The sequence below is a fragment of the Saccopteryx bilineata genome, chromosome 6 (assembly GCF_036850765.1).
Source record: "Saccopteryx bilineata isolate mSacBil1 chromosome 6, mSacBil1_pri_phased_curated, whole genome shotgun sequence".
Classification (NCBI taxonomy): Eukaryota; Metazoa; Chordata; class Mammalia; order Chiroptera; family Emballonuridae; genus Saccopteryx; species Saccopteryx bilineata.
The window spans coordinates 20656317-20677400 of NC_089495.1; the positions used below are offsets into that span (position 1 = coordinate 20656317).

Sequence of the window (21084 nt, forward strand, 5' to 3'; positions counted from 1 at the left end):
CGTAATTTATTTTTTTTCTGAAACCTTTTATTTTTAACTTTATTCTCCTGACTTGTCTTTCTTTATCTTTTTATATGCTAGTCAGGAGAGTAAGTGTTTCACTTTTGTCTTATTCTTTTTGTTTGTTTGTTTGTTTGTTTGTTTGTTTAAAATATTTGGAAAGAGATTTTGGCTTACTTTTTATCAGAAAGAGACTGTGAAAATTGTGTGTAATTTTGATGCTAATGTTAGAAAAATTTCTATTTGCTTAAATAAGCATTTTTTAAGGTTCCATTAGGGGCCCTGAAAACAAATATGTATCCTCCCAACTAGCATGTCTTAATATAATAATGCAATCAAATAATAACCTATCTTTATTAAGTTAAAACATTGTTATTGTTTTAGTAACATGCCAATATTAGTAATATTACCTGAATTGATACTAATAATCATTCTATAGAGAATGAGTCTTTCATAATACCAATCACATAAATTTTATTATTGATAATTTCTGAAGCACCTTCTTATCAAATTCTCTTGTATTGTATAATTTGACCCAGTTACCCAGCACTGGGCAGGTCATTTCAGCATGTACTTATGCTAAACTAGGGATCCTTCTCTGAGCAATTTCATCTTCCTTCTCTGTGAGGACATATGTTTAATTGTCAGAGATTCAGAGTTCTGATGATTTGCTTTTCTCAGAGAATTTTCAGTAATTTAAAAATTTGAACACTGAGCTTCTATTTCCCAACTTTATCCTTCCATATATTCTGTGAAATGTTTATTCATATAATCCATTTATTTATTTTTCCATTGGGTTGTTAATGTTTGTGTAAGGTACAGAGAAAGGTTGAGGTTCTTTTTTTTTTCATATGGTTATCCAGCATCATTGGTTGAAAAAGATCATCCTACCCCCTTGACTTAGTTTGGCATCTTTATCCAATTCAACTGAACATGTACTTATTTCTGAAATCTTTATCCTGTCCTATCAGTCTATATGTATAGCCTTAAGTTAGCATTACCTTATCTTAATTACTGTGCATATATAGTAAGTATTGAAATCAGGTAGTATAAATCCTCCAACATTGTTTTTCTTTTTCATGTCATTTTGGTTAATTTAGATTCCTTGTATTTCCATATAAATTTTAAAATCAGTGTGTTTCCAAAATAAACCTACTTGAATTTCAACTGGTTTTATGTTGAATTTATAGATTAATATGGAAAGAATTGACCTTCTAATTATACTAAATATTTATTTAGGATTTTGTTTCTCTTGGCAATGTCTTATGGCACTCAATATACAAGTCTTATACACATATTGTTAATTCTATCTCTGAGCATTTCATATTTTTAATCGTGTTGTAAATGGTACTTCTTTATTTTAATTACTAAAAGTTCATTGCAGTATACAGAAACACAATTGATTTTTATATATTGACTTTGAATCTTGTGACCATGTTAAACTCACCTTTTATTTCCAGTTAGTCTCACTAGAGATTAATCAATTTTATCAACCTTTTCCTATAACTAGTTCCATGATTTCTGCTCTTATCTTTATTACTCTTTTTTTATACCAGCAGGTCCAGAATAGTCATTATTCTAGGACAAATTTAGCCCCCCTACTGAGGCATGATTTTTTCCGGGGATTCCCCCCAATACCCCATACTGCATGAAGTCTCTTCACGCTCGCTGGTGGGAACAGAAACTTATCCCAGCCTTGTGTGAGCTCCAGGAAGCCATCTGCCTATTGACTTTACAAACTTCTTTCCCCAGCTTGGGAGAGTTACTTCTCACATGATGCAGACCAGTATTCAGTCAAAGGCTTGGGAAGACCCCTCAGCAGATCTGCAGAGCTCACTCTCTGCTGCTCCCTCTCCTTTGGTACTTACTGTGCAATTTCTAGCTGCCCTAGTCTCCATAAACTCTGGTCTCTGTCAAGACTCTGGTCACCTCAAGACTGCCAGGTTTGGTTTGGTTCTCCTTTCTCTACTCTGTGGCCTAGAAACTACCCTGAAGCAGTGAGATTTTTTATTAATCATTTTTGCAGACATCACAGTTTTGCATTACCTATTATGTAATTTCTAAACAACATTGTTTTTAATAGTTTTGGTTAATAGTGTCCCACCAGACCTGTGGTGGCTCAGTGGGTAGAGTGTTGACCTGGAGTGCTGAGGTTGCTGGTTCCAGTCCTCAGATTTGCCTAGTCAGGGTACATGTGGGAAGCAACTACAAATTGATGCTTCTGCTCCTTTTCCCTTTTTCTCTCTCCTTTTCTCTCCTCTCTCTAAAATGAATAAATAAAATATTTTTTAAAAAATAACATGCCAATGTGTGTATCAGTAGGATCCTTTCATGGACAAAAGCTAAGTCAACCTGTAGATTAGCTTTTTATAAAAACATTTAAGCTATTTGGTACCAGTAATCTTTTGGATATCACCACAATATATGACATTTATAAAAAATATTGTTGAAAGGGTGTAATCAGTAAGTTATATTAACTTAGAAAAATATTTGGGTTCCTGTTTGGTCTGACTTGTAAATTATCCCTGAACGTGTATGCATGAGTGTGCTACTCAACCACTATCCAAAATTGCTTTTTACTTTATTATTAGTGTAGCATATTATTTGAAATTATTGATAATTGTTACAATCCAAAGGATGATCACACCTGGCATACTTTATGGAGATCTGTAACAGTAAGTTTACAAGAAGGTAAAATCACATACTTGAATTTTTTGTTTCTCCGAAGAAAATCTTATAACTCAGAATCAGCAAGAGGTTGGTTTTGGGGGGCCCCAATAGCAATATAATGATATATAAAATAACTATTATGAATTGAAATAAACACAGTTTTTTCCCCCAAAGTTAGAAGCAGGGAGGCAGTCAGACTCCCGCATGCAGCGGACCAGGATCCACCCACATGCCCACCAGGGAGCCATGCTCTGCCCACCAGGGGGCGATGCTTTGCCCATCTGGAGCATTGCTCCGCTGCAATCAGAGCCTTTCTGGTGCCTGCGGCAGAGGCCATTAGGCCGTCCTCAGTGCCCGGGTTAACTTGCTCCAGTGGAGCCTTGGCTGCAGGAGGGGAAGAGAGAGAGAGGAAGGAGAGGGGGAAGGGTGGAGAAGCAGATGGGCACTTCTCCTACGTGCCCTGACCTGGAACGAACCCAGGCAGTCTACACGCTCTACCGCTGAGCCAACCGGCCAGGGCTTAAATAAACACAATTTAAAAGCAATTCAAGTAGTCATTAAATAATCTAAATCTGAGCAGAGAAACTACATAATTCTATGTCATAATGCTAGACTCTTTTAATAACTTGCTGAAATTTTACACTATAAAGACTAAAAGATATGAAAGCAAAAAGATAAAAGGAAGACAGAAAGATAAAAATTATTTGTCCTAAGTTATAACTATATCTAAAATTTATTTTACCATTCGAGATACTATTCTTTGTTAAGGCAATGTAAACCATATATGTATTATTTCTTTAGCATTGGTACAGGTGAGGTATCCTTGTTGATTTTTCTGTAGAGTTTGAAAATATTTTAACCTTCTAAAATCATGACATTGAAGAAAATTTGGCTTCATTACACAGAAAAAATTCTGGGAACATCACTACTTCCCTCTCCTTTCTCTGGTATCTTTCATTTCCTGTCTCTCTGCCAAACATTCCAGTATAAAACACTAGAGCCAACTAAGAAAATGGAAAAGAAATCATTGAGAGAAATAAATCAAAACAAACAAATGAACAATTCCAAAAAACATATCAAAAGCAACTTAAAGAAGAAAGTATAAAAACAACCAGTTGTATTTACTAACAGTTAAGATTCTGTTGAGGTATTTTTTTGGAAGCAGAATGACACCATCTACCCAGCAGAGTTATTGACCCTTTTTGTTCCGCTCCAGGAAGAAAGGCGAAGCCTCACCTGTGTGATTCTGATATCCTCCACTCCTCTCCTCCACTCTGGACCAGAATCAGCCATCCGTTCAATTCCCTTTAGTAATTGAGAAAATGTTTTTCCAAGCTCACAAGCTGTCAAGGGACAGAGTTGAAACTGAGTATCTGTTTGGGCTGCTGAAAGAGTATCATAGCCTGGGTGTCTAATAAACAGCGGAAATTTATTTCTCACATTCTGGGAACTGGGAAACCCAAGGTCAAGGCACCAGCAGCTGATTCAGTATCTTGTGAGCTCACCTTTCCATGTGCATTGCTAGCCATCTTCTTCCTGTGCCCTCATGTGCCAGAAAGATCGAGGCAGCTCTCTGGGGCCTCTTTTATAAAGGTATTAATCCCATTCATAAGAGTTCCACCCTTGTTACCTAAGCACCTCCCAAAGGCCTCACCTCCTAATACCATCTCATTGAGGATTAGGTTTTAACATATGAATTTTGGGAGAACACAAATATTCAGCCTGTAGCAGTTTGCTTTCTCACAGGTGACTTGTCAGTCTAGGGGGAGAATTTTGTTTCAGAAAGCATAGATAGTAATGAGATTCAGCTGTCAAAAAGGAAATAAGGTATTTTTGCCTCAGTCAAGAAAAAAACAGAAGCCCGCCCTTCTCTCTTGCCTAATGTTTACTTCTTATTCTATTACACCCTCTCCTCTAATGCATTTATTCAAAAGTATTTCTCCACATTGATTTTATTCTTAAAGATAGTGTGATTTTAGTATTTATCAGTAGATGTAGAAAAGTCTCTGAACTTCTTTGATGGTTAACTCTTGTCAGTAAAACTTCTTGCACATAAAACCCTAATATATACATTCTTTATTTGTAACATATCCATAAATTGCTGTACTTGTGTACTTTGTACATTAGACAAAAATATAAATATTTGAAGAACTATTAATATAAACATACATATAGACATAGGTTTCAAGGTTTTTATTTCTGCCTTCTAAGGGAACTCTTGGCTGCTCCCAGATCAGAGATCAGAAAAGTGAAGAAAATCATCATTGTGTGGTTTATAGGTCTATCATTGATCAGTAGATACCTAACTGATAGTATAAACAACCTTGACCTAAGTTCTTTGGTTAAGAATATTTAACAGAGTTTATCATAAAGGAGATTTTCAGCCAAAATTCAATGTAATGCTTGGGGTTTCAAATGTAGAAACAAACTAAGAAGTAAAATTTCTGCTTGTACCAGAAAATTTTGTTAAAGATGATCATATTAAATAAACATTTCAAAATCAAAACAGTCAGCCTGACCATTGGTGACACAGTGGACAGAACATCGAGCTGGGACTCTGAGGTCGCAGGTTCAAAACCTCAAGGTCACTGGCTTGAGCGCAGGTTCATCTAGCTTGAGCACAAGCTCGCCAGTTTGAGCATGGGATTATCAAAATGATCCTATAGTCACTGGCTTGAGCTTATTATGGTCGCTGGCTTAAAACCCAAGGTCACTGGCTTGAACAAGGGCGTCACTGGCTTAGCTTGCGTCCCCAGTCAAGGCACATATGAGAAGCAATCAGTGAACAACTAAAGTGATGCAACTATAAGTTAATGCTTCTCACCTCTCTCTCCCTTCCTGTCTGTCTGTGTGTGTGTGTGTGTTTCTATCTCTCGTCTGTTAAAAAAAAAAAAAAAAGAACAAAATTAAAATGGTCATTTGCAGCATGTAACCTTCAGGCTAGTGTTATTAACTGGAGTACACAGTACATGCACACATTCCTCGGTGTTACAGATGCTTCGTACTATGAATTCTCTTTGTCATGGGCTTTTGGGCCTATAAAACACAGAATTCTATTTTTGTGGATTTATAGCCCTGTGGGCAGACTTATTATGCCAGAGTATGCACTGTCATTCACTAAGCCTGAGGTCTTACTGCAGAAACTGGACTGCTTATAGGGCCTAACCAAATGGAGTTTTAATAATTTCCTTTTTGTGCCAAAGACCCAGATCCAAGCATGGCAATGACTCAATAATCTTTCCATTTCTCATCATTGTTCACATTATTTTGATAGAAACCATCAGCATTTTAGTCAGTCCTAAATGTTCTAAGCGAGTTGCATCAGCACATGAGTGACCCTCAGAGCACTCTTACACTACCCAGGCTTGGAAAAGGAGGGATCCCGAACATCGGATCAAAGCGAATGGGGCCTAGAAACACTCGAACACTAAAACTTTTGTTTTTCAGTAAGAAGACAAAATTTATGTTAGATAAAACCAGATAAAATTTGTAATACATTGCCAGATGTTTTCCTTAGATAGAAAATAGTAAGGACGTCCTGGAGCCAGAATCTCTAGCGGACTGTACAAGAATCTCTGCTCTCCAGGGAGCGGAAAGAGTTCGCAAAGCACTCCCAGGTCAGAGAGCAGCCCCACCAATGGCCGACACTGGCTCTTTATCACACACACAAATAAGGAAGTGAGAAGCTGTCAAAGCTCTGTGTGGCTGTTCTCCTTCTGTCTTCTAATTCCCAGTGGGATCTGGAAAGAAACCAGCAATCTTCTCATATTCTCATTTCCCCATCTGCCGACCTGAGACAGCACTCATTATCACACACTGCCCTCACCTCTCACAGTTGGAAAAGACTTGGATTATTTGATATTTGTGGAGATACAACTTGAGGAATTGTTCTATAAACAGTGAATTCTAAAAAGCATTTTTTCCTGTGTGGAATATTTCTAATGGCCAATAAAGATAGAAAGCAAGCAAAAAAAGGAGGAAAAAATTTAATTGGCTATGTATTAAAATAGCTTTTATACCATCCCCATGATATGTAGCTAAAATTCATCCATAAGGAGTTGAAATATCCTCACAATGAGGATATTTAAATTTAATGAGTTTTCCAAAATGAGGGCCAAGTTGCCAGCCCTGTGTTGAACGCCGATAAAATCAATAATGAAAGTCCTCTTTGCATGATAGCGTTTAGTTGTGATTCTCTCCAGTAGTTTGCCAATAAAAGTTACATTTACAGCGGTATAGTTCCTTTTAAAAAAAATGATAAAACTGCATGACCAGGCGGTGGCGCAGTAGATAAAGTGTCAGAGGGGGAAGCTGAAGATCCAGATGCAAAACCCCAACGTCGCCAGCTCGAGTGCGGGCTGATCTGGCTTCAGCACAGGCTCACCAGCTAGAGCGCGGGGTCACTGGCTTGAGCGTGAGGTCGCTAGCTTGAGCAAGGGGTCACTGACTCTGCTATAGACCCCCCCCCCAGTAAAGGCACATATGAGAAAGTAAATGATGAACAACTAAGGTGCTGAAATGAAGAATTAATGCTTCTTATCTCTCTTCCTTCCTGTCTGTCCCTCTTTCTGTCTCTCTCTCTCTCTGTCTCTGTCACAAAAAATAAAATAAAATAAAATAAAATAAAATAAAATAAAATAAAATAAAATAAAAACCTCTTACATAAGTTAGGTCTATGGCTCAATCTACAAATGAAACCTAATTTAGAATAAGTAGGTTTTTCCAAAACTTGATGAAATGAGTTTCAAAAGACTAGGAGTATTGTCCTGGAAAAGTGTTGCAAAAGAGAAAGAGGGTCATTTGGAACCCTTTGGAGACCAGATGTGGGTGACCTATCGTCGAAATGTATGTGTTGACTGTGCCTTAGTTCTCTTTGCTCATTGACCTTTGATTACCAGAGCTTGGGTCAAACCCCTCTGAGACTCAGGCTTCTTCCACATCCTGGGTCTGGTTGATGATCTTGTTTGGTTAAGATTAAGAAGCTTTGGCCCATAACTTAGTATCAACTGATCCTAGATAACACTAATGGGTCATTATCACCAACATCATTAATTTATGGCCAAAGAAGTTGATCAGAAGCTTCATGAGCTTAAGATGCAGACAGCTCTGGGTATGAATCCTGAATCTGCCATTTACTATGTGACCTTTCTCAAGTCTCTTCTCTCTAAACTTCAGCTTCCTGATCTCTTAAAAAAAGATATAGCACCTATGTAGTTTATGAATATACACGGGTCTATAAACAGTGCTAGTAGATAGAGTTTATGGTATATTGTAGATACTCGATAAATGTTATTTTCCCTTTATTGTTCTCCCTCCTTTTTCATGTTTAGATAGAGCAAAACCTCTTGCCATTATAATCAGTCATTATTCCTAACTCCAACAATCAGTTGTTGATATTTATGCTAGGAATGGTTATATGTCCCTGACATTGTCATAGATCTAGATTGGAAAGTTAGGTAAGGTTAGTGACTAGGAAGAGTTAGGAATCCAGGCTATGTTGTTGTTGTTGTTTTTATTTTTCCTCCCATGTGTGCCCATTGATACTATGTAAATGCTTATATCATGAAACTTACTATGTTATTCTGAAATTATTTGTGGTCAATGTGATTTCTCCTCCTTGAAGATAGAGTTGGTGTCTTCATCCTCCGCTTCCCCATCACTAACACAGTCTTTGATTCAGTACTTGTGCTGTGGGTACTTCATGCTATTACTCTGCAAAAGGGGTCCACACGGACCTGTTCTGTCCCACCTGACATGGAAATAAGTCAACCTGCTCCCAGGTGCTCAGATATCTTTAAAGGAGAGAGAAGCACAGACAGATACACACCAGAGGGACAGAGAGACAGAGAGACAGAGAGAGAACTTTGTTTAAAATGGTATGAAGTGATTTTTTTTAATGAAAAATTTTCCCTTGAAATGGACTCCCACAAGTACAGTGGTCTATATACCTCAGCAGTTAGTACTCCTTGCTTTTTGATCTATGCCCAGCCCAACAATAAGGCAAAGGGGTAAATATCTACCGAGAAACAGTCTCAGAGATACTCATAAGCTTTAACAATGTGGAAACAGTACAACTTCTGACTCGTGGGTTACTAATAAGCCGTGGTACTAGTATTACTTACAACTTGTGAGCACCTTCTCATTACTTTAAATATCAGTTTTTGTATAATTAAGTTGTCGGAGGTGATGGAAAAGAAGGAGCATGCTGTAGAAATTTGGAAACTCCACAGATCAATTTGGGTTGGATATAGTTTCGTGTATAAAAATAATTATGATAATAATTAGAACTGGCTTGGTACCTGGCAAATGACAAAGTGCTTTTTTGCTTAATTTCATAAAGGTTATGTAACTTACATACTTCACGCCAAACCTTGAAAGTTATAAGATGGGATTTAAGGGACAGCAAGGAAGGAGAGGATTATAAACATAGTAAAAGGTAAAAAACCAGCCGAATTCATTGGCAGAGAAATAGATTTATTTGGCATTTTAGAAACTTAACATATTGTGCAAAAGAAGCAGTTGGCCCGTATTTTGATTCAGTGTTGGCACCTTTTTTATTGTTTTGGAAGAGTTTTTGATGTGCAATTATAATGATGACGTTTGCTCACTTGGAACGGAAAGGTGCACAAAACTAAGAGACAGCTGGACCTTATTTAGAGGCCAAACCAAGAATTATTTGATGAAACCACTGAATGTAAGTAGAAGCATAGTCAGAAGGCAAATAAGTATGAGGAGCTGATGAATAGTTCATTTACAACTCAGGTATCCATTTCCTAGAGAGAATCCAACCTGGTCTGTTAGGATGCTCATGACTGCCAGAGCTTCGTTCCCACAACCACAACTAACGGCTGAACTTTCTGTCTCACAAACATCCTTCTCTAAAACCATGAGTTAAAAAAACACAAATGAGTTCATCAAATACGAATGTGAATGAGAATTCACCTTGAAAACTGAAGGGCACCCTACCTGCCACCTCTCCTCAACCCCCCCCCCCCCTATTTTTTTTTTGCTTCCGAAGGCCCTGCCTTTCCTTCCAATGCAAGGGAGGGAACGTGGATGGCCAGGTCAAGAGAGATGTTACTTAACAGACCAACAGCCAAGCAGGGACCAAGTGAAGTTATTGGGTTACACAGGAAGTTAGAAGCATCTAGATAGCCACGAAGGCAGCTCCAGAGCTGCGCGAGGGTGTCGCCCGCTCAATTGTAAGCCTTTCCAGATGTGGCAGCGCGCGAGCTTGCGTTTGGCGGCTGTCCAGGAGGCCGCCTGCAGTCGGCGCACTCCGGGCCGCAGTGCGCGCCGCAATGCCGGGCTCCTGAAGGCGCGGTGCGCGCTGGCGGCTCGTCCGCGTCCGCGTCCGCGTCCGCGTCCCCGTCCCCGTCCCCGTCTCCGGGCCCGGCCTGGCGCGCACGCAGCCCGGCCGCCCGGCGGAGCCGCAGCCCGCAGCCGGGGTAGGACGCCGGCTGCCAGAGGTGCCCAGCAGCATGGTCGTGGTGCCAGAGCTGCGCTGAAGTCCTTTGCCGGGATGGGGGACTCTGAGGCCCACGTGATGGCGCGGCCCCTGAGAGCTCCTCTCCGGAGGTCCTTCAGTGATCACATCCGAGACTCCACGGCCAGAGCCTTGGATGTTATTTGGAAAAACACCAGAGACAGAAGGCTGGCAGGTGAGGGGCGAAGGGGAGGGGGAGGGGAGGGGTAGGAGGTATTAAAAGGAAAGCACTTAAATAGAGGCACAGTTATGAACTCGGATAATCTAGGACTTCATCAGCTGGGTGAAGTTCATCACTGTCACGGCATGGTTTTCACTCTCCCTCTGATATTTAACACCTCTGGAGTGTTTTGGTCTTGTGTTTTTTTTCTTCTGATGCCTCTCTGTGATTTTTTCTAGATAAGATTTTATGAGAGGTGTCCTTTTTTAACCTGGAATAGCAAAGCAAGGTGCTTGTCAGTACCAGGAAACCAGTGGGTGAGCAGAGCAGGCAGGGGCGCGGAGACCGGGGCTGGTGCCGCTCCGCTGGGGCTGGTCTGTCTGGGGCGACTGGCGTGTGTGCGGAGAGGGGCCCGGAGGCGACGTGTCAGGGAGTGACTTGCGGTGCCCAGTGATAGCTGCTGCTGTTTCCTCCGGCAGCCTGGGGCTGAGCTGAGGTCCAAGAGGGTGTCAGGTATGCCAGAGGCAGGCGTTTGAATATAATAAAACACAACTACAGTGGCGCAATTCAAATGTTCTAGGGCTCATGTGACAGCGGCCAAATGGCAGACTCTGTTTCAAGAGGTGCACGAAGGAAACAGGAACCTCTAGCTGATTCTGGTTTTAAGAATAGGCATAAATTGATACAGAATAGCATCTCAAATAAACACACAAAGAACTCCAGATCCCCTAAAGGTCTCCCAATAGTGTTGAATGGCTCGTTCCTGTTCGCTAAATTTGTATACTGATGTCATCTACATGGATGAGTCAAAGATTGTTTTCTTAAACCCTTTGGTTAATCCAGTTGTTTTATGTATGCTGGATGAAGTTCTGCAATATTAAAAATATTAGAAGTCGTCTTCAAGTGTTAATCCAGGCTTCTGTGCTATTTGTTTTTGATAAAAGGTCATTTGACTTTCACACAATTGTCCTGACATAACTTGAAAAGGGGAAATCAAAGGTTTATGTTTGTGATAAAGCATATTATGAAGATAACATACTCCTTACGTACCACAGTAGGCTGTAAATTTTTCCTAAATGCTCATAAAAATCTTTCTGTTAAACTAAATAGTGTTGCCCAGGACTGTGAGAAAATAAACAATGTTGTATAACCATAGGTAAGGGGGATAGGACAAAATATTTTAAATTTAACCATTGTAGGAAGGCTTTATAGTAAAATGGGATACCTTAAAGAACTCTTTAACTTTTTAATAAGGTGGATTTTTTAAGGTATATTATCTAGTGACAGTTTGTCATTGGCTAGAGGAAGTTTAAGAAATAAGACACGGGAGCATAAAATCCACAACTTTGACCCTTAAAAAATTAAGGTGCTTGTTTTATTGTTGTTTTATTTGACAAATTCATTGTCACAAATGGAAAGATTCCACAAATAATGTCTTGTAAAGGTATACAAAAGTATCTTACTGTGGTTTGGTGTTTTAATTTGAGAGTAAGACTAATTCAGACATTCCTGCATCCCAGACTTCCCCTTAAATTTTCATATATGAAGAGCTCTTGACAGCTGTTGATGTCTTAGAATAAGGATGTGATCCCTGGAAAGTTGCTGTCTCTGTCTTGTCATTTGTCTGGTATATATTAATGGTCTATATATGGAGTCTAAAATATAGCATCAAATGATAAACACTTAAGAGATAGTTACTTTTTATGTGTGATGAAAAATTAAACATTTCCAGAGTTCTAATAACAAGTAGGACTTTTGTTGCTGCAGGCCCACCTAAGAAATTCCACATTGCTTAGGTTTCCTAAGATGAGTATGACTTCTTGGGTACCTCACACAGTAGAGAATCCAAGTGTCATACTGGAGGAGAAAGGGCTTTGGCTATCACAACTGACTCTAATTACTGGGGCCCTTTCTGTGTTCTCCCTGCTGCCTGACACGTGGCTCATAGCTCAATCAGTGTTTGTCAAATGGACACCGATTTGGGCCACATCCAAACCTCAAGAGCACTTACTTCTATCCTTTCCCTGGAACTTCTCCCCTGTACCCACCCCTCCCACGCACCAAAGGGTAAATAACCGCTGTTAATTATCCACAAAAAGTCACTTCTCTAAACACCAGATACCATCTTGCTTATATATGGTACCACTTTGCCCTCTCTTGCAGAATGAAAGACAAAAAAAGTCCAAACCTCCCACTTTACTTTAAATCGTGAAAATAGTCAGGTGACAGGTAAAAAGTGTTTTGAAGCCTCAACAAGAACAAACTTCTATAAATAGCACCTGAAACATTGTTTCTATGATGATCATTACCTTAAGGAATTATGGCTTTCATCTAGTTTCTCAAAAACTAATCTGAGATTCCAGTTTTTTTCATAGGTTTAATCTGACCAAATTGTTTGGCCATGGCAGAGTTATAATTTAACTTTCTTTTTTAGGTATTTTCTCTTTCTCTTTTTCTCTTTCTCTCTCTCTCCATAACTTAAGAGGTCTTAGTTCTGCTCCAAATGATGTCATGTACAATCATCCTTTACTTCTCCTTACTTTAAACTTCCTGATTAAAAAAAAATAGAAATTTTGTCTGTAATGTTTAAAGATCCACAGCCTTATATAAACAAAATGAAAACTGCTGCTAGGAAAAGGCCTTCAAGTTGTGAGGAGTGACAGACTGTTGTCACTGCACACTCCTTTATGTGCAGTTGCTTTTCTCTGCCAACCACACAGCCCTCAGGAGTTTCTCTTCTGTCCTTTCTACAACTATTATTCCGACCACACAGGTATCCTGTCTTTTCTTTTTTCTTTCTTTTTTTTTTTTTTTTTTTTGTATTTTTCTGAAGCTGGAAATGGGGAGAGACAGTCAGACAGACTCCCGCATGCGCCCCACCGGGATCCACCCGGCACGCCCACCAGGGGCGACGCTCTGCCCACCAGGGGGTGATGCTCTGCCCCTCCGGGGCTTCGCTCTGCCGAGACCAGAGCCACTCTAGCGCCTGGGGCAGAGGCCAAGGAGCCATCCCCAGCGCCCGGGCCATCTTTGCTCCAATGGAGCCTTGGCTGTGGGAGGGGAAGAGAGAGACAGAGAGGAAGGAGGGAGGGGGTGGAGAAGCAAATGTGCGCTTCCTGTGATGCCTCTATGTGCCCTGGCCGGGAATCGAACCTGGGTCCCCCGCACACCAGGCCGACGCTCTACCGCTGAGCCAACTGGCCAGGGCTCCTGTCTTCTTTTCTAAGAGCACAAGACGGCATGGAGTTTGCAGGGAATTGGGACTTGGTCATTAACAGTGGGAGACAGATGACATAAACAGCCCTTCTCTGTCTTACACTTCCTCTGTGCCCTCCCCACTCCTCTGCCGCCCCCTCCCTTTGAGTAAACGCAAGGGCATCTTGGCGTCAGGGTGCATCCATTCCTGAAAACCTCTTGCCCCCTAATCCTTTCATGCAGGGTTATGGAGGGTTTCTTAGCCTTCTCTGTGCCCACTGACCTCTTTAACATTCGGCTGGAGCCTGTGGATCACTTCTCAGAATGATATTTTTAACATATAAATAAAATACATAAAATGATCAAGGAAACCAATCATAATAAAATATAGTTATCAGGATATTCAAAACACAAAGGATTGATATAGTACTATAATATGAATGGTTATATAACAGACTTGTGTTTAAAATATAAGGAAGTAAATATAAATTATTTTTTGAAGGCCCCAGCATGCAAATTGTTATTGCTTAGCTAGAGTAAGCATTAAAATTCACAACAGTCTTTGACTCATCTCCTTGTCACCAATCATTATATATAGGGACCATACCTAGGTCCCTAATCTGCAGACCCTCAACTTTCTTGTTTGGTAGTTGGATGAGGCCAGTAATTTCACATGAATATCTGTGGACAGAATGCAGTCCTGTGCGACGAGGGGCAGGTTTGATAACCAACATAACTGTGTAACATGGATGTGTGGGATATTTTGTAAATGCATGGAGAAGTCTGGTTTGTGTTAGTGACAGAGTCACAGGGACAGCTAATGCCAAGGCGTGGGTAGGGAACAGCTTGTCAACATGCATCATTGCAAGTGTCAGTTAGAGCCTGATGAAACTAGAAATGAAAATTTTCCTCATCCAAGTTCTTAGACACCCTGAATTCTAGCCATAGACCCTAGATTAAGAATCCCCAGTTAATACTTCCAGTGACTTCAAATATTTTCTACTCAAAAATCCTCAGAGACTGAGATACTGGGCTGTCATACATGAGATTGCTAGAACTCTTTGATGTATATTTGACAAAGCTCCACCAATGACTTTGGACTCATGAACTGGCAAGACTGAGGAAAAAGAAAAGAAACTAAAAGGCTAGAAAGAGAGAGAGAGGCTGAGAGCAAGGCAGAACCCAGACGCCACATGTGTGGTAGCTGTCATCGCTTTGGAAAGTGGGATGAGTAAACAATCCAAAAAAAAAAACCCAAATAAATCTTAGTCCGTATTTAACATCTAATTAGGTAAACACAACTTTTACAGTGTAAAAACACACTTGATTTTAAAAATCAATTCTTTCTGTTAGGGAAACATGACATATAAGGGGGAAAATCTAAATATCTCCACCTGTTATGAAGCATGGGGCACTACTTCTATAGCTAAACATGTAAGAGAAGGAAAAACAACCTGAATGGCTGCTAAAGAAAGGCAGTAAAATATAGACAACTCTCAATCCAGATGAGAATCGATGGACATAAAATAAATTCTTCAAGTATGTATAGCAGGTTGGATCCCCCCTGGGGTATTTTGTTCAGCATCTTCTGTTTTATGGGAAATAAATTTTTCCTTTTCAGCTGACCAGATCTCCAGTTCACTAGCAGAAGGCATGCTTGACATGCCTTGTGATCCATTGGCTCTCAAGTCCACGGGGCACCAGGAATTCTGGCCCACTTCCCACGACAGGCAACCACAAACACTGACTCTTCTGAACTGTGTTCTGCTCATTGGTTCACAGTGCAAAGCAAGTAAGGGCATATGTAATGCCTTTTAATCAAGAGTGATGTATGTCTCAAAATATGCAGGCTCCTCCAGTAAACAAAGACTTCCCTAGACATATGCAACACTATATAACATTTTAAAGGGTCTGAGAGACAACCGCTAATGACGCTTCACCAGACGCTCTCATTTCTGGAGGGCAGACGTGAGCATGTATCTATTGAGTTAGATGCCACTATTTCCAATAAAAAAATAAAAGGAGCATGTTGATATGAAGGCCAACTTTGATGAGAGAAGGCATAATACAGTTTCTGAGAGAGCTGGCTGTGATATCAGACTGCCTGGGTTGAACCCTGACTCTTGCACAGGGCACCTGGACAAGTCAGTCTATTCCTCAGCAGCGTACAGAGGATGGGAATATACTGCTCACAAAAATCAGAGGATATTTCAAAATGAATATGAAGCGATAAAAAAAAAAAGCATTTGGTTTTTTTTTTATTAAACAAGAACATCAGAAAAGCCAATGACAAGTCAAAGAAAGTTGTTCAATTATGCAAATGAGATGCAAACCCAACTTTTGTTCCATTGGTGAAAATACACTGGACAAAAGGCTGAAAGTACTGGCGTGCCTGCACGGTCCCCGATCCCATTTTTGGGAGCAGTGTAGCACTCTGTCATAAAATTGTTTTCAGGATTAAACGATTGACTGTGCAGAGTGCTCAGGAGAGTCACTGGCGTACAGTAGCGTTCTGTCAGTTTGGGATTTATGACCCCTCTTCCCTTTTCCTGATGCCCCGCGTCTCTGGAAGCTGCACCCTGTTAGCATGACACCACTGGAATTTTTCTAAGCCTTTTTGGACAAAACTAGTTCAAACAGTCAGAAAAAAAAAATAGAAAAGAAAAAGTTAACATTGTAATGGTAAATGGAATTTATTTCTGTACCTCCGGAGAAGAGCAAAGAAGCTTCTCATGGAGGTGATTTTTATGCAGACCTTGAACTCCAAAATAACTGTCCTTGCACATTAATGAAGGACTCCGTCCTTGCACATGACTTTGCCAAGCTAGATCTACAATATCTGAAAGTCTTCCCAAGCGAGTTGGAACCTGCTTTGAGAATTGCTGTATAGACGGAGCCAGACATGGAAGCAAGCAGCAGCAGCAGCAGCAAGCTGGGGCTCCGAGCTCATGGCCCAGTCTGGTATGGGAAGAAGTATGCTAGATGTCAAGATAGCTGTGGAAAAGGGTGTTCTGCACGGCTCCCTTTCTGGAGTGTGACTTCTGTAACTTTCTTCATTTAAAATAGCATGTATGAGCAGTCTGCATATTTTGCCAAAGGTTATTATACACAAATAATGAGATGTGTCCAAAGTCAAAGGCGTGGTAGGGTATATTAATTAGTCACAGGTGTGCCAAAGAATCTGAAACTGTATTATAAAGCCAAAACTGGGTTTGAAAGAACATTCCTGGAAGTTCTCTATTCCAGAGGAATGATGAAAGCATAGATTGAAGTTCAACTTGTCTTTGTTTTCCAGTTTCTGATTCTAGTCACTTTCAATAATAATCCGTCTGTCTTTTCAATTGAGGTATAATTGACATATAACATTATATTAATTGCAGGTATACAGCATAATGATTTGATATTTGTATATATTGTAAAATGATCACCATGATATGTATGCCACCATACATAGTTACAAAATTATTTTTCTTGGGATGAGAACTTTTCAGATTTTTCTCTTTAACAACCTTCAAATAAGTAATGCAGTGTTATTAACCACGCTGTACTTTGTATCCCCGTGACTTTTATTTTATAACTGGAAGTTTGTAGCTCCCTTCACCCATTTGGCCCGCCCTCGCCTCCAACTCTGGCACCCACCAATCTGCTCTCTGTATCTCTGAGCTTGGTTTTGTTTGCTTTGGTTTGGTTTTTTAGATTCCATATATAAGAGAGATCGTTTGATATTTGTCTTTCTCTAACTTCATTTCACTTAGCATAATGTCCTCAAGGTCCATTCATGTTGCTGCAAATGGAAATATTTCATTCTTTATTTGTGGCTGAATAATACTCCATTGTATATATGTTCCATATTTTCTCTATCTATTCACTTGTCTGTGGACATTTAGGTTGTTTCCATATCTTGGTTATTGTCAGTAATGCTGCAGGGAAAATGGGTTGCTGTATATAGCTTTTTAATTCATGGTTTTGTTTTCTTTGGATAAACACCCAGAAGTGATATTGCTGGATCATCTGATAGTTCTCGTTTTAAATTTTTGAGTAACCTCCATACTGTTTTCCATAGTGGCTGCACCAGTTCACATTCCCACCAACGGCGTACAAAGGTTCCCTTTTCTCCATATCCTCACTGACACTTGTTATTTCTTGTCTTTTTGACAATAGTTATTCTAACAGCTGCGAGGTGATATCTCCTTGCGGTTTTAATTTGCATTTTCCTAATAAGTAATGAGGCTGAGCGTCTTTCCTGTACCAGTGGGCCACCTCTGTGTCTTCTACAATCTGTCATTCTTGAAGAAAGAGAATGTGCTCTCGAGAGGTCCTGTGCTGGCGTTGTTTGAGTGTGTGATGATGAGCTTGCGGTGGTCCTTCTGTGCTCCTCCTCCGCTGCTTGTGAACAATCACTGATATTTTTGAAGCATTTGCTTGGAATGACTGGTAAAGACTTAACCAAGATTACCCGAAGAACAAAGTGACCTGTCCCATTTAATAATCAAATACATGGCTGTAGTCAATGTCATACTACTGTTGCTCTGCTCAGGCACAGCCAACTAAGCATGTAATGTAAAGAAAAACAAATATTTGTAACATGAAATAAATCTGGCACCTAGCGGTAGGTGGCTATTGCCATCTGGATGCATTCTTTATGACAAATAATATAGTAACAATAATTAAGTTGTCCTTTGAATGTCTCTGCTAAGTGCCAGAACTGATGCTGAGAACGCTAAAGACATTTTCCATTTAATCATCAAAATAATCCTAAGAGCTATATTCTACTATTTTTATTCCTTTTAAAGTTAGGGTATTGTTGGGTTTTTTTGTTTGTTTGTTGTTTTTTGGTAATACCTTAAACATCTATTAGTGAGTGTCCATGGACAAAATTCAGAAACATCCAAATCTGTCAATCGCTTTCCATACTTGTAATAATTTCCATACTAATACTTTCTATCCTAGACTAAATAGCAATCATAGGAACCCAGATGTACATGAGAGGTTTCAAGATGAATAATATTTATAAAATGGTGTTTTGGATTGAAAGTTTTCACAGTAACATCGGTGTGTTCAGTCAGGTAAGTTATTGGACATTTTTCAACATTTGAAGAAATTCTTACACTAGTAACCGGACTGACTTACCTGGTTGCTCCTTCCACTGAATAAAAACAAAAACAAAATACTGCACTGTGATTTTCCCAGGAAATAGTAAGGTTTGCAACTTTTTGAGACAATCTTTGACCCACACATGGCATTCAGTATAACACAAATGTATTTCAGGGCTTGAGAGTGACAGACAGGAATTGTTGAGCGAGAAGAAGTCCATTTTCATGATCTGCCAAGATATTGACCTTGACTCATTCTATGACAGTAAAAATATCTTAATGTTAAATTCAGTGTCATGACAGAGGGTTGTGGATTTTGCTCCTTTATAGTGGTAACTTCCAATCAGTGGATTATTTAATTCAAGAAATGAAACACTCTTTAATAAAAACAAATTAATGACTTCTAGGCAATGAAAATTACTGAGACATAGCAAACAACAACAACAACAACAACAAAAACATGGCATGTTATTGTTTGGTGAAATCTTGCGTGGTGATCTCTGAACATCCTGACAGTGCATATCACTTTCTCTCTCCCTTTCTCTGTTTCTTTAGAGGATGTATTATTAGCATGAGCACATTTATCAGTCACACATATGCATGCGCACGCATGCCTTGGAAAGCCATGACTTCCAGGACCCTTGCTTCATAAAAAAACTGAGGACTACTGATTTACAGGATGCTGATATAAAGTCATAGAGTAACATCTGGTTGTTGACAACTTGGGGTGAAGGTGGGGATACAGCACATTTAATGATGTTTAGACATTGTTTTAGCATGTAGGTTTTTTGTGACACATTAGCTTTTTGCAGACAACTCGAAAATCCTGACTCAGCTATTTAGTGTGGTTCAGTTTATCATGATCCATCATCTCTAATCTGGTTTTGAATAGCAGGATGTTGTAGGTCCAGGTTGAAGTGTGACCTCGGAATGTTTTCCATTCATGCTTGATTACTATATCCTAGAGGTCTAGACAGTGTTATTGGTTTCTCACCAACATAAACATCTGGCAAGAAAAAAAAAGAACTAAACTAGATGAGTAAGAACATTCCTAATCTACCTTTATAACATGCTACATTTAAAATAAAAAAAATTAAATGAACCCTCTCAGGTATTGTTTTTCACCTCTGATAAGACAGTCTTTGGACTGTAGTTTTTCACTGATGAAAACAAGTATGAACATGAAATTTCAGGCTGCAATAGAAACATCTTTCTTTTGTGCTGTTATAAGAAACTAGAATTCATTTAGTGAATTCCAGCCAAATGAAATTAGCACATGCATGTTGACTCATGTAGAGCTCATGGATGGACAAATGAGATGACAAGCCAACACGCACACAGAGAAGGGAAGGGACAGGACAAACCCACAGCAATGTGGGGATAAGTATAATCAGGCCTTGTCAAGTTTCTTTTCTCACAGGTTGATTTTCATATCTAAGAGTTATTAATTATATTAGAACTACACAGAGAGAGCTTATTTAAGAACCATAATCCAACAGCATAGAGCACTTTTCCACTGAGTCACAAGGAGAAATTAGACCCTTTCCTTTATTCTGGGGCTACAGATTATATCCAACCAAACACCAATAAAAAACATGCCCCCGGCCACGAACGCCAGGTTAGCAAATGTACAGGGATGACAGGACGACCCAAAGCGTGTGTGTGCCTTGCTCCTGCCTTTTGCATGCAGATGGCATGAATAGCAATACTGTGTAGAGGGGATAACGCTGGACATTTTATACTTAAAGATTGTAAAATTATGAACTGTGCCTTTAGTAACTAATTCCAATTTATGTAAACCAATTCGTACATAAAATTAAGCTTCTTTATTTTTATTTATTTCATTGCTAGGGTGAAAAGGAAAGATATAGGTTTCCATCAGTCCTTCAGTGATCATTTGTATAAATTGATGATTTAGAATCGTGTTTCCAGCCAAAGCTCTTCTTGGACACGACATACTTGTTCTACACCTGAAGATAGACGTGGAGGGTGAGCTCCAGAAAAGTTATTTCAGAGCGGTGACTGCAAATCTATTCTAAATGCCCTTTGCACCATTTAAGACCGTAATAACAGTCTGTGAGCTGCCACTATGTGTCTATCCTAAGGATTAGCCCAGGGGGTCTCCAAACTAGGACCAGCAGGCAGCATGCAGCCCCCTGAGGCCATTTATCTGGCCCCACCACACTTCCGGAAGGGGCACCTCTTTCATTGGTGGTCAGTGAGAGGAGCATAGTTCCCATTGAAATACTGGTCAGTTTGTTGATTTAAATTTACTTGTTTTTTATTTTAAATATTTTATTTGTTCCTGTTGTTTTTTTACTTTAAAATAAGATATGTGCAGTATGCATAGGGATTTGTTCATAGTTTTTTTTATAGTCCGGCCCTCCAACCGTCTGAGGGACAGTGAACTGGCTCCCTGTGTAAAAAGTTTGGGGACCCCTGGATTAGCTGGTATATCAGAGCCGATCGTTAATAGGCTG

At 39.7% G+C, this 21084-nt stretch overlaps 1 protein-coding gene across 2 annotated transcripts in view; it reads left to right on the plus strand.

Annotated features, from left to right (window-relative positions):
* The window catches only part of DLC1 (DLC1 Rho GTPase activating protein), a 368734-nt gene that overhangs the window by 181240 nt on the left and 166410 nt on the right, over nucleotides 1-21084 (plus strand). The window contains exon 1 of one of the 2 annotated variants that reach the window (XM_066236539.1): nucleotides 9985-10331. The exons of the other annotated variant lie outside the window; for it this stretch is intronic. Within the exon in view, the coding sequence (XP_066092636.1) occupies nucleotides 10193-10331 (139 nt within the window). The 5' untranslated portion in view covers nucleotides 9985-10192. Of the gene's footprint in view, nucleotides 1-9984; nucleotides 10332-21084 lie in introns of those variants that run through there. 2 annotated transcript variants of the gene reach the window in all.